Here is a 14,810-nt window from a genome sequence, read left to right on the forward strand (position 1 = left end):
AGGACATTCAGACTTCTCCTGAAGTCACTCCTGCTTTGTCTTGGCTGTGTGCTTAGGGTCGTTGTCCTGTTGGAAGGTGAACCTTCGCCCAGTCTGAGGTCCTGAGCGCTCTGGAGCAGGTTTTCAACAAGGATCTCTCTGTACTTTACTCCGTTCATCTTTCCCTGAAAGACATCCCCCACAGCATGATTCTGCCACCACTATGCTTTACCGTAGGGGTGATGCCAGGTTTCCTCCAGACAAATATTTCAATCTTGGTTTTATCAGACCAGAGAATTTTGTTCTTTAGGTGCTTTTAGGAAAACTCCAAGCGGGCTGTCATGTGCCTTTTACTGTGGGATCTTCAAAAGGTTCTATGATCCTCGAAAGGTTCTACAGCTGCACCATCGAGAGCATCCTGACTGGTTGCGTCACTGCCTGGTATGGCAACTGCTTGGCCTCTGACCGCAAGGCACTACAGAGGGTAGTGTGAACGGCCCAGTACATCACTGGGGCCAAGCTTCCTGCCATCCAGGACCTCTATACCAGACAGTGTCAGAGGAAGGCCCTAAAAATGGTCAAAGACTCCAGCCACCCTAGTCATAGACTGTTATCTCTGCTACCACATGGCAAGCGGTACCAGAGCGCCAAGTCTAGGTGCAAGACAAGAGGCTTCTTAACAGCTTCTACCCCCAAGCCAAAAAACTCTGAACATCTAGTCAAATGGCTACCCAGGCTATTTGCATTGCTCCCCCCCACAGCACAAACATCTCAAGCATGATCAACGGAAATGGGATGCACCTGAGCTCAATTTTATTTTTCTTATATTTTTTTTCACCTTTATTTAACCAGGTAAGCTAGTTGAGAACAAGTTCTCATTTACAACTGCGACCTGGCCAAGATAAAGCAAAGCAGTGTGACAGAAACAACAACACAGAGTTACATGGAATAAACAAGCGTACAGACAATAACACAATAGAAAGACAAGAAAGTCTATATACAGTGTGTACAAATGGCATGAGGAGGTATAGCAAAAAATAGGCCACAGTAGCAAAGTAATTACAATTTAGCAGATTAATACTGGAGTGATAGGTGAGCAGATGATGATGAGCAGATGATGGTGCATAAGTAGAAATACTGGTGTGCAAAAGAGCAGCAAAGTAAATAAAAACAATATGGGGATGAGGTAGGTAGATTGGGTGGGCTATTTACAGATGGACTATGTACAGCTGCAGCGATCGGTTAGCTGTTCAGATAGCTGATTTTTGAAGTTAGTGAGGGAAATGTAATTCTCCAGCTTCAGCGATTTTTGCAATTCAATTTCGAGTCTCATAGCAAAGGGTCTGAGTACTTATGTAAACAAGGTATTTCTGTTTTTTATTTGTAGTGAATTTGCTAACATTTCTAAAAACCTGTTTTCGATTTGTCATTATGGGGTATTGTGTGTAAAATCAAATCAAATTTTATGTGCGCCGAATACAACAGGTAGACCTTACAGTGAAATGCTTACTTACACTGTAAGGTGTTGTATTCGGCGCACGTGAAAAATAAACTTCGATTTGATTTGATTTTACACACAATACCCCATAATGACAAATCAAAAACAGGTTTTTAGAAATGTGTAGATTGATGAGGGCATTTTTTCATTTAATCCATTTTGAATAAGGCTGTAACGTAACCAAATGTGGAAAAAGTCAAGGGGTCTGAATACTTTCCCAATGCGCTGTATTTGCTTGCCGGTCCGTAGGTGGCCCTCGTGTCAAGGAATCTGAAGAGGCTGAATTTCCTTAGGCCTCAATAATGAGTTAAAATGTTTAAAAAATGTTGATTGAAGTCATTCAAACCAAACCAACATTGCTACAAAACACAAACAAATGAACTATAAACATGCAGAAAACAGCGTTAAGGCATTGACAAGGGAACATTCTGCAATTCCGTGCACTCCAACAGCAGGTCAACGGTGCTCAGTGCCAGTGCTGACGAGGGCTTTGGCGTTTGGTTACATTTCCGTTATGTTAAACCTTCTTTGCAGTGAAAGCGGCCTTCGTATGTACCTTGTGGTATACCTCATTTGACCTTTGACCTTTGAACCCCATTTGACCGCTGTCCCCCCTCTCTCCTCCAGGACAATGGGGAGGATGCCCACAGGATCGCCCCTTCTCCGGTGGTCCACGTGCGGGGGCTCTGTGAGTCAGTGGTGGAAGGGGACCTGGTGGAGGCCCTGGAGAAGTTTGGCAACATCTGGTAGGTGATGTTTCTTGTTGTCTGTTCTGCTTTGAGGGACATGCGGCAATCTTTTGCCTCATTTCCATTACATGGATGCCTGTGCATATGATTATTTTAAATGTGCTATAGAACTGTAGTGCATTGCAAAACTGTATTCATAGTTCAGAGTGGCACTTACTGTGAGTTTTCACTTACCAACTATTATATTACTAAAATCAAATCACATTTTATTGGTCACATACACATGGTTAGAGGATGTTATTGCGAGTGGAGCGAAATACTTGTGACTATACATTTGAGTTAGTATTCTAATACTATTATGCTTCTGAGCAGTTCACTGATTGAATGCATCAACAGAATGTATTGAGATGCATATTTTTTCCCTGTGTGCAGTTTGATTGTTTTTCTCCAACGTAGCTAGTCGGACTGGAATCTTTGTCCTGTTAGAATACAACTCCCTTTTTCTTGATTTTTTAAAATTGATCTCCCATTAGCCATTTCTTGGGGAATCCATTTTGAATCCATTTAAATCTAATAACAATCTCCCAGTTATCATATTTCTCATAGAACAAGGGCCATTAAGGGCTTGGAAAACATTAACGTGTGCCATTTAGGACCTCTATTTTTAGCTCATGTCTGTCCTCTAAATTGCCTGCTTTTAACATCAGACCACACATGTTTACTCAAGAGTATAGCTGCTCAGGGGACAAACATATGATATTCTTACTGCGTGGACTGCCTGAGGAAGCCTCATTTGGGGCACTCACACAACGGGGAATACACAGCAGAGGCCTATTTGCAGAGCCCCTTCACGTTCACTCAGAGAATCTAGAAAGTTTTGATTTGAAGTTGAGGTGAATTTGGGTGAAATTTGGAAAAAGACAATGACCCCGTAGACATGTTTAAGTTGCACAACTGATTTACAACGCATTCGACGCAACGGTTGTGACACAAGGAAGAGTTTTTCTGCACAAAAGTATTGATACACACGTTTTGCGGAGTCACCGCACAATGGTTGTGTAGACTTGTTTATGCAGACAAACTCTCCATTGTATCACAAATATAGCAGTTGTCTCACAACCATTGTGTCAAATGCGTTGTACATCAGTTTTACAACCTTAGTGTGTACGGGGCCAATATGCCTGTGAGTAAACATGTGTGGTCTGATGTTAAAAGCATTGTGTCCTCCTCCCAGAGCGCCAAGAACCTTGGCGTGATCCTGGACAACACCCTGTCGTTCTCAACTAACATCAAGGCGGTGGCCCGTTCCTGTAGGTTCATGCTCTACAACATCCGCAGAGTACGACCCTGCCTCACACAGGAAGCGGCGCAGGTCCTAATCCAGGCACTTGTCATCTCCCGTCTGGATTACTGCAACTCGCTGTTGGCTGGGCTCCCTGCCTGTGCCATTAAACCCCTTCAACTCATCCAGAACGCCGCAGCCCGTCTGGTGTTCAACCTTCCCAAGTTCTCTCACGTCACCCCGCTCCTCCGTTCTCTCCACTGGCTTCCAGTTGAAGCTCGCATCCGCTACAAGACCATGGTGCTTGCCTACGGAGCTGTGAGGGGAACGGCACCTCAGTACCTCCAGGCTCTGATCAGGCCCTACACCCAAACAAGGGCACTGCGTTCATCCACCTCTGGCCTGCTCGCCTCCCTACCACTGAGGAAGTACAGCTCCCGCTCAGCCCAGTCAAAACTGTTCGCTGCCCTGGCCCCCCAATGGTGGAACAAACTCCCTCACGACGCCAGGACAGCGGAGTCAATCACCACCTTCCGGAGACACCTGAAACCCCACCTCTTTAAGGAATACCTAGGATAGGTTAAGTAATCCCTCTCACCCCACCCCCCCTAAGTTTTAGATGCACTATTGTTAAGTGACTGTCCCACTGGATGTCATAAGGTGAATGCACCAATTTGTAAGTCGCTCTGGATAAGAGCGTCTGCTAAATGACTTAAATGTAAATGTAAATGTAATTATTGTAAATATCTCTCTGCCTCCATCCATCCCAGTGTCACTTGATATTTCCGTAACTCGGAGGGGTCACCGCTTTGAGGATATTATGGGATGTGGATTTCATTGCAAAGGACTTGACTTGCACACTGGTAGAGTAGGTTTCCCGGTGCTGTAGTCGGAATTGAGATCAGGCGAGGTTATTTTTAGGTCGGTGCAATATCGATATACTGTAGACTCCTCCGAGAACGCCTTAGGCAGACATATTGTGACATGTTGAACGGGAGCTGTCAGCTCCACTCAAACAGTAGCCTCAAAGACAGCATTCCGATTAGAATGATGGGGAGGCTTTATTGTGCAATGTTATTTATGGGGGTGGAGTGTCTGCAATTTAAGTAGAACATTCTCTGGTACTTTTTGTTGTTCTTTCAAAAATCAATAAGGTATATATTTTGGGGCCTGCGGGTATAATGCATTATCATGGATTTAAAATGCAGGGATGACCACCTTATAATGTCTTATAATCACAATCATCCAATACCAGCCATTCTTAGTATATATTGTAAGATACTAGCTGGAATAGTTGTTGACTGTAAAATAAAGCATAACCAGAGGGACATTTTATTTGAACTTTATGTTGAACTCTTTCTAGTTCAACAGAAATAGAATGCACGGTGAACAACAGCACCTCTGGAGAGGTGAGAACTATAAAAGAGTTTGGTTTCTATCTGGGGTCTCTTCACAAATGTTGAGTTACAAAGCAATAACTTCAAGTGTGTTTTGGGGTTCTGTTAGACGAGACAAATTCTCACACGAGCATCCAGTTTTGTTTTACCATCTCTGCATGGTAGTCTGGTATAAGAAAAACATTGAGATGTCTAACTAGGGAACTGGGGGAGCTAAAATTGAATATGGGCCACTGAGTGAAACACTGGCAAGGTCTTCAGTGTGTGGGGACGCTTACTGTGTATGAATGCTGTCTCTGTTTCCTGTAGCAGGATGTAGATGATTCCCGAATGCTGATTCTGATCAATATGATTGTTGCCAAAGGAGAGCTGTGTAAAGAGAAACATATTAGCTGTAGGGCTTGTTGCTTACTAATTCTAAAGTTGAGGACGATAGTATGGTTATGGATTGTGTATCAATGGAAGAGGATGTCTTCCTCCTAGGGAGTTTTTTCCTTTTGCTTGCTTTTTGGGGGACTAGGCCATGTTACTATAAAGCACTTTGTGACAAATGTTGTTGTAACACCCCCCTCCCAAACGAAACAATTTTTTTGTTATAAAATAAACTAGAATTTTCTTTGGATTGTTTGAGAACAAACAACATGGATTGTTGTTTGACAATCATCAAATGTCTGTAACATGCTTCCTAATCGATATTGACTGATTATTTTTATTTGATCATTAAAAGTGGCTGCTCCAGCCAGATACAACATCACATACATAAAACATGATTGAGGATAAAAACACATTAACGCCCTGAGGTTTATTTCCATTCTGGTCCTCTTTTGCAACAAGAAGGCAGGTACTGTAGACTCCAGGTCGTTTCCAATATCACTGTTTTCAACAGATATTGCAGTCTGATTATTTTTGTTGAGTGTTGCACAGCATCTGACAAAAAGGGAAACCGTTTCTCTGTCATGAGACAAAATGACAAACCCGCACGACAATCGTGTGCCGTATTCCATAGATGAAATCTCAGAACCCATAACCACATTCATGCTAAGTAACGTAAACTCGTACATCGTCTTGGTCCGTACAATTGCCCTTATTTTAGCGCCCCAAAAACGTAATACTTCCAAATCAACTGTAATGTCAATACCATTGTAAAGCACAATTTCTCCTCTTTCCAACAGAATCAATAACATGACCTAAACATTGCCCGTTTCTGCATAATTCAAGCAGGCAATGAGCCCCGTCGGGACTTTTAAAAATGGCGGGTGGGGAAGCGAAACTAATGCGTGATAGTGAGAAGGAGAGATGTTGTGTGGGAAAATTGCTTTTTTTCACTAGATCTGTCCAACTTATCACCTTATCGCCTCGAAAATGTAAATAAAACACTATAAAGAGTTTATATAATGTGTCATTACATACCTATTTGAAGGTTTGTGTCAAATTTGAATCGGGTTTTTAGCACGGTGCTAAAGTGATCTTAGAAGTAAACAGCGGCTTTGAGATTGATGATCGCATGCAAAGATGACGAAAGAAAATACTAGGTATCCCCCCTTACCCCCGTCACTGTCCATTTCTTGTTTTTAAAGGATGATAGAAGTGCTACACCTGGTGGAGAGAGATTGTAAGACAGAAATAGTTGCTTTATCCGTGCTCTACGTTACGACATGACACGTCAAGATGTAACGGAGGGTCAGTTTTTTAACTTTTCTCCAATACTATAGAGCCATTACCATGTCGATCAAAGCTTGAATAGAAACGAGGTTCACACCCCAGATTTTGAAGTCAACACAGTCGTTACAGTCCCATTAGTTTTCTTTGTAGCCTCGTTTGAATGTTGCGGTTGCGCACATTTGTACGGAATGGGGTGAGTTTACGTTAGCTATCAACATTTTCTAAATTTCGTCGGTCACCAGAGGTCAGCCTCGATGTTGCGGTGGGTTACTAATTGTGTCTTTGTAATTGGGTCTTCCTTTGACAGCTACGTCATGATGATGCCGTTCAAGCGTCAGGCGCTGGTGGAGTTTGAAGCCATGGAGAGTGCCGACCAGTGCGTGACATGCGGTGCCAACGAAGCGGTCTACATTGCCGGCCAGCAGGCCTTCTTCAACTACTCCACCAGCAAGAGGATCACGCGGCCAACTAACGCCGATGACCCCAACAGTGGCAACAAAGTCCTGCTCCTCTCCATTCAGAACCCCCTCTATCCCATCACCACTGTAAGTTCATGAACTTCATGCCAGTTCAGTGCAATGGTTGAGTTTACAATGTTGACAATAGTTTAGTTCACTATGGTTTAGTTTACAATGGTTTAGCTTTCAATAGTTTAAATTACGGTAGTCAACCCACTGGGCACAAGCTGGTTAAATTAACGTTGTTTCAACGTAATTTGTCAACATATTGTGATGTGGAAACTATGTGGAAAATACATTGGATTTGAAAAAAGTAATCAACTGTCATCAAATGTGGTTTTGAGGGGTGTCATTTCAACCACAGGATTATGTCATCGTGGTAACCAATTTTTAACATAGACAAACCTTGTATAAAATATGTTGAATTTGTACAAATGACAACAACGTCATATTTTCAACGTAATATCCACTATAAGAAAAAAACAATAGGCTGGGTAGCACCTCCTACTGGACAGTCGATCTATCTACAGCTATTCCTTCAGTCTCCCATCCAGGGTTTTAACCAAGCCCTGCTTAGCATTGATATATGTCACTGACTATTAACCATAATATAATAATATATATACCATTTAGCAGATGCTTTCATCCAAATCGACTTACAGTAATGCATACATACACTTTACTTGTGGGTGGCCCTGTGGATGGTCCAGGGACTCGAACCCAAAATCCCGGCTTTTCAAGCGCCATGCACTACTGAGACGACCCTGGGTTTATAAGCGTGGAAATCGACTCTGCCGCTCGAGCATGCTTTTGCGGCACAGTCGATAGCGCGCCGGGCTAGAAGGTTGAGGGTTCGAGACCTGCTCACTGCAGTTTCATTACATTACATTCATTACATTACATTACATTCATTACATAACTGAGCCATACAGGACGACTTCGTTGGCGCCGCATGTCGGACACTGGTCGGCACTGTCCGTGGCTTTAAACTCCACCAGCGCCTGGCGCTTGAACGCCATCATCATGACATCGCTGTCAAAGGAAGAACCGTTGACAAAGGCACAAATTAGTAACCCGCCTCTAGTGACAGACCAAATTTAGAAAATGTAGATAGCTAACTAGCATGGAACGTGGTCATAGGTTCAGAGATTACACCTACAGAATACGGCGCACGATTGTCGTCCAAATTTAGCGATTCTGTCTTTGCCAATGTGCTATCGTGAGAATGATTGTTGAGAAATCTCATTGTTGCTATGAAAGTCATTCCAAAGGGTAGGGTCACAGAGAGGGTCACAGAGAGGGTCACAGAGCAAATGGAATGTAACCATACTTTATCGATCATTCTGTGTATCATCAATGACGGTATTTACGTCTATGTAGCATTTGGGATGTAATCAACAGCTGTTGTTTAAATTCAGCCCAGGATTCAACAAAAAATAGACAATGCATGTACGCCTAGGGTTTCACGCTTTGGTTTATTTTGAAATGGAATCTACGAGTTACTATTAAGTATGTTGGATTCACGTCTCCATCTCAACCAAAAATGTAAGTTGAAGAATAGAATTAGATCAAGTAAAACGTCATTTAAAGTGAATATAAAGTTTGATTTGATTTAGCCCTATTTTTTTAACATATATTGTTTGGTTGAAATGGAGATGTGAATCCAACATATCAATGATCCATTTGTTTACAAACTGGAATTAAAGCCAAACTCAGTGGTACAGATAGTGCTATCCAAGCAGACGATGCATCTCCTTCAAATGTTGATATTAGGTTGTGTTGACAACCAAACACAATTCAATATCGCTTTTGCAACACGGTAAATAGCCTATTAACTTGTCGACAAGTTAACAAACGATATGTTGGATTCACGTCTCCATCGCAACCAAACAATATATGTTAAAGACTAGAATAAAGCCAATGGCCCAGATGGAACTATCCAAGCAGTAGATACATATCATTTAAATGTTGATATTTGATTGCATTGTCAACCAAACACAATTCAATATTTCCTTTTATAAGACAGTAAATAGCATAATGTCAAGGCTATCTTTACAAACTAAAATAACAGTATTTATTCAACCTCAACATAAGTAACACATCCAAGACTACATTTTGAGTTTACTGTAACTATACATGTATTCTTATAGAAAGCGTTCAGGGTCGCAGGTCTGTAGAAATCTTTGCAATTGCAATAATAATCTGTACAAAAAACTCAAACGCCATTTATCCACCATGTTCTTTAATGTAGTCTCAGGTTACTGCAATCTAGGTCATGTGGTTGTGCTATTAGATCAAGCACAGTGAAAACACACTAGGTGAACTAAATATCTGACATTCCAATTTGAACTTTGGTGTGCTTTTAAATGGTTGAAAGCGCGGCGATAACACGTTGGGAACTCAACAAACTTTTGGCCGTCTTTTTGAGTGTGTGTAAATAGGTTGGAACGACAATGATCAACGTATCTACCAAATATTGCCCAATTCTCCACGTTGAAATGACATTGTGTGCCCAGTGGAAAGCTTGCAAGGATTTTGTTCACAATGGTTTAGTTTACAATGGTTTAATTTAAAATCGTTTATTTCACAATGGTATGGCTTACGATAGTTTCGTTCATAATGTTTTAATTCATGATAGGTTTGCTTATGATGGTTTAGCTTACAGTATTTTAGCTTAGGATGGTTTAGTTCACGATGCAATGGTTAAATTTGTGATAGTTTAGCAATGGTTAAATTTGTGATAGTTCAGCAATGGTTAAATTTGTGATAGTTCAGCAATGGTTAAATTTGTGATAGTTCATCAATTGTTAAATTTGTGATAGTTCAGCAATGGTTAAATTTGTGATAGTTCAGCAATGGTTAAATTTGTGATAATTCAGCAATAGTTTTGGTCACAATAGTTAACAATGTTTAAGTTCAGAATGGTTTAACTTTACAATGGTGTTGCTTACGATGATTTAGTTTACAGCGATTTAGCTTGGGTTTCCCGAAAGCCTTGTAGCTAACATGGCATGTTATTTATCTCGACAACCCAGCTGCTCAGCCACAAGAGAGTAACGTAAAGTCTAAAATGTATGTTTAACTGACAGCCAATGAACAAAAATAATCTAAATGAACAAATATAATCAAAATAAGCCAGATTAAATACTTTTCGACGTGCGTTGTTGGTCTGGGTCATCTAGAAAAATACCACATGAACTACTAAGCTTTCCGGAAACTCACCCCTGAATTGCGACTTATTATTGTGCTCAGTTCGGCATTAGTCAGAACCCTGTCGTTGCTCTTCTGTCTTCTAGGATGTTCTGTACACTGTCTGCAATCCCATAGGCAACGTACTGCGCATTGTCATCTTCAAACGCAATGGAATCCAGGCCATGGTGGAATATCCTTTCTGGAGTCAAGCTGGGCTAGGCGTGCGTGCGTGTGTGTGTGCGTGTGTGTGTGCGTGCGTGCGTGTGTGTGTTCGTGCATGCACGGGTGTGTGACGAGGATGCATCTACTGTGGATGCATGTACATGTGTGTGGATTCAGGAGTCTGTCTGTATGAGTGATTTTTTGCGTACATGTCTGTGTATGTCTCCCTGTGGGTTTGTGTGAGTATGCACACCTGCATCAGTATGTCACTTTGGAGTGGGAAACAAGCTGTCAGTCAGTGCTGGCCCCACACAGAAACACAGAAACACACACACACACACACACACTCAGGCTGTAAAAAGCTTCAGAGTAGAGGAGCAGAACCCAATCCACTCGACCGGGTCCTCGAGAGCGCTGGAGCAGCATTCCAGCGGACGAGATGGCCCTTCATCAAATATGGATGACTGTCTCTCGGCATCACACACACTCCTGGCACACACACATCTAGCATGAATAAACACCTGACAGTATCAGCGCTCACTTATGTGTCGGAAGCAGTGTCTGTGTGTCTATTATGGTTTGCACACCTCCAGTATGTGTAGTGGGTTAGAGGCCATATTTCAACACACTTTTCATCATGCAAGCCTTATATCAACCTTATAACAACCTATGTAATATTTAGCATGTTGTAGGCCAGTCAGTGCATATAGTTCTGGAGTGTGAACCACATTTGAGTTCAGTTTTTGTATCTTCTTGGAAAAATAATCAACAATGGGAAGTACTTTTTAACTGATATACTGAAGTACTGATATACAGTGCCTTGCGAAAGTATTCGGCCCCCTTGAACTTTGCGACCTTTTGCCACATTTCAGGCTTCAAAAATAAAGATATAAAACTGTATTTTTTTGTGAAGAATCAACAACAAGTGGGACACAATCATGAAGTGGAATGACATTTATTGGATATTTCAAACTTTTTTAACAAATCAAAAACTGAAAAATTGGGCGTGCAAAATTATTCAGCCCCCTTAAGTTAATACTTTGTAGCGCAACCTTTTGCTGCGATTACAGCTGTAAGTCGCTTGGGGTATGTCTCTATCAGTTTTGCACATCGAGAGACTGAATTTTTTTCCCATTCCTCCTTGCAAAACAGCTCGAGCTCAGTGAGGTTGGATGGAGAGCATTTGTGAACAGCAGTTTTCAGTTCTTTCACAGAATCTGTGATTCTCGATTGGATTCAGGTCTGGACTTTGACTTGGCCATTCTAACACCTGGATATGTTTATTTTTGAACCATTCCATTGTAGATTTTGCTTTATGTTTTGGATCATTGTCTTGTTGGAAGAAAAATCTCCATCCCAGTCTTAGGTCTTTTTGCAGACTCCATCAGGTTTTCTTCCAGAATGGTCCTGTATTTGGCTCCATCCATCTTCCCATCAATTTTAACCATCTTCCCTGTCCCTGCTGAAGAAAAGCAGGCCCAAACCATGATGCTGCCACCACCATGTTTGACAGTGGGGATGGTGTGTTCAGGGTGATGAGCTGTGTTGCTTTTGCGACAAACATAACGTTTTGCATTGTTGCCAAAAAGTTCAATTTTGGTTTCATCTGACCAGAGCACCTTCTTCCACATGTTTGGTGTGTCTCCCAGGTGGCTTGTGGCAAACTTTAAACAACACTTTTTATGGATATCTTTAAGAAATGGCTTTCTTCTTGCCACTCTTCCATAAAGGCCAGATTTGTGCAATATACGACTGACTCTGTCCTATGGACAGAGTCTCCCACCTCAGCTGTAGATCTCTGCAGTTCATCCAGAGTGATCATGGGCCTCTTGGCTGCATCTCTGATCAGTCTTCTCCTTGTATGAGCTGAAAGTTTAGAGGGACGGCCAGGTCTTGGTAGATTTGCAGTGGTCTGATACTCCTTCCATTTCAATATTATCGCTTGCACAGTGCTCCTTGGGATGTTTAAAGCGTGGGAAATCTTTTTGTATCCAAATCCGGCTTTAAACTTCTTCACAACGGTATCTCGGACCTGCCTGGTGTGTTCCTTGTTGATCATGATGCTCTCTGCGCTTTTAACGGACCTCTGAGACTATCACAGTGCAGGTGCATTTATACGGAGACTTGATTACACACAGGTGGATTGTATTTATCATCATTAGTCATTTAGGTCAACATTGGATCATTCAGAGATCCTCACTGAACGTCTGGAGAGAGTTTGCTGCACTGAAAGTAAAGGGGCTGAATAATTTTGCACGCTCAATTTTTCAGTTTTTGATTTGTTAAAGTTTGAAATATCCAATAAATGTCGTTCCACTTCATGATTGTGTCCCACTTGTTGTTGATTCTTCACAAAAAAATACAGTTTTATATCTTTATGTTTGAAGCCTGAAATGTGGCAAAAGGTCGCAAAGTTCAAGGGGGCCGAATACTTTCGCAAGGCACTGTATATCACTCCAGTAGTAATGCTAAATTGTAATTATTTTCACCTCTATGGTCTATGTATTGCCTACCTCCCTACTCCTCTACATTTGTGTTATTGACTGGACATTAGTTTCTGTGTAACTCTGTGTTGTTGTTTTTGCCGCACTGCTTTACTTAATCTTGGCCAGGTCGCAGTTGTAAATGAGAACTTGTTCTCAGCTGGCCTACCTGGTGAAATAAAGGTGAAATAAAATAACATAAATAGACATTTGATAACTAATTCCCATATTGTTCCCTTATTTGTAGTTGCATTGTAATGCAATGGGCCTCTGTTTATATTTACTGTCTAGCATTATAAGACATTTCACGTTGTCCCCAAGTTGGCTCATTATGTGGATCATGTACAGATATCAGTCCAGTTTCTTGCTAATGGTACCACTAGGAGCAGAGATTGGCCAATGGAAACTCAGGAGACAAGGGATTGTTGTCACTGTTGTTTCAGGTTCGGGGTTTTATGGGAGATGGATGCTTAAATCCCCTGTTTTAAGACAATTTGGCCCACCTCAATTAGATTTCAATTAGATTATATTACCACAGCCATTTTGGACCTTTTTATGCTCTTAGGTTTTTATACTGCATTTTACTTTTACTACCAAATTTGCATAAAGATCTAGCCGTCTGCATTTTACTGGAACCAGAGCAGCTTGATCAGATTTAATGATGGTTAGAGACAAGAGTCACTCAACCCAGTGCAACTGTGCTTTAGAGTACCTGGAGTAGAATAAGGCCTTGTTCAAACACTCTTAAAAATGAATCCTTCCTTCCTACCTTCTTCAGCTAATTACTGATCTGACATGAATGGATTGACGTAAGCAAGCTTTCCATTGTATTGCACCAATTATGCCATGTCAGATGAGTGATTACTTACAAGGAAGCGAGGGAGGAGAATGCTTTTTAGGGGGATTTGAACCGGGCCCTATTCTATAAACAAATCTGCAATTGCTGAGCTGATTACAGCTTCGCCGAAGCATAACTTCATTGGGCTGAGTGACCTAAGAGTATGCGAGCAGCCTTAGTCATCTGCAGGTTTGGCTTGTGGTTCTTGCTCCATCTTCTATGTTATTGCCTTCTGGTCATTTGTGATTCTACACTGATCTATTCTGTTTGCAATGTTTTGAATTATTCCACTGAGATCCTCCTAGTTGCTCTTCCTTAATGGTGTCGCCACGTTCGAAACTGTCAAAAATGCCCAGAAGGCAAAATCAGCACTCAACGGAGCAGACATATACGCCGGCTGCTGTACCCTGAAGATAGAATACGCTCGGGTAAACACACTCACAAACTCACATACACACACAGTGCTCACACACACTCCACCAGGATTCCTGTGGACCCCGAACACACATGCACCGGTGCTCTGCTCTCTCTCCCCATGCAGCCCACGCGACTCAACGTCCTCCGCAACGACAATGATAGCTGGGACTACACCAAGCCCTTTCTCGTCAGGCGAGGTACGATATCCTTCCTTCCTGCTGAATCTCTTCATGTACTAGGGTCGTATTCATTAGGTAGCAAATTGAAGGAAACGGACTAGAACAAGGAGAGACTACCTGGACGTGTCTAATAAGAAACGCACATTTTAGTTCTCCGTTGCAAAATGTTTTAAACTATTCTCCCGTTGCAGCTCTAATGAATACGACATTTGTGTGTGTGTGTTGTGTGTGTCACTTCCGTTTTACAAAGAGCTTAAATAAAAATATGGTGAGCAAAGCAACCCTCACCTCTGTAGCCGTGGTTGTCAAACCATTTCAAAACCATTTCAACCTTCACACTCCTACAGACGCATAATCAGTTGAAATGGGCTGTGACAAGAAATGAGTTCCGCCATTGTGGTTTTACATTCGTTGCTTAAAGATCGGCCATGAATCTCAATTTGCCAGTTCGTCTCTTGATTTCTCTTCAACATTAGGCCTCAGTCTTTGTCCCTGCCTAGTCTTCTTCATTGCCTAACTAAAATGAGTCAAAATGACATTTTCTCTTTCAGCCATTCACACTTGTTCCATCAGA

The 14,810-nt window shown here is 41.8% G+C and overlaps 1 protein-coding gene across 2 annotated transcripts in view; it reads left to right on the plus strand.

The window, feature by feature from the left end:
- Positions 1-14,810, plus strand: part of LOC124003876 (heterogeneous nuclear ribonucleoprotein L-like) — a 60,191-nt gene that overhangs the window by 26,325 nt on the left and 19,056 nt on the right. For both annotated transcript variants that reach the window (XM_046312505.1, XM_046312506.1), the window contains exons 2-6: positions 2,105-2,223; positions 6,815-7,052; positions 10,262-10,347; positions 13,972-14,068; positions 14,182-14,254. In XM_046312505.1, coding sequence (XP_046168461.1) covers positions 2,105-2,223; positions 6,815-7,052; positions 10,262-10,347; positions 13,972-14,068; positions 14,182-14,254 — 613 coding nt within the window. The remainder of the gene's footprint in view (positions 1-2,104; positions 2,224-6,814; positions 7,053-10,261; positions 10,348-13,971; positions 14,069-14,181; positions 14,255-14,810) is intronic.

Source organism: Oncorhynchus gorbuscha, linkage group LG18 (assembly GCF_021184085.1).
Source record: "Oncorhynchus gorbuscha isolate QuinsamMale2020 ecotype Even-year linkage group LG18, OgorEven_v1.0, whole genome shotgun sequence".
NCBI classification, from domain to species: Eukaryota; Metazoa; Chordata; class Actinopteri; order Salmoniformes; family Salmonidae; genus Oncorhynchus; species Oncorhynchus gorbuscha.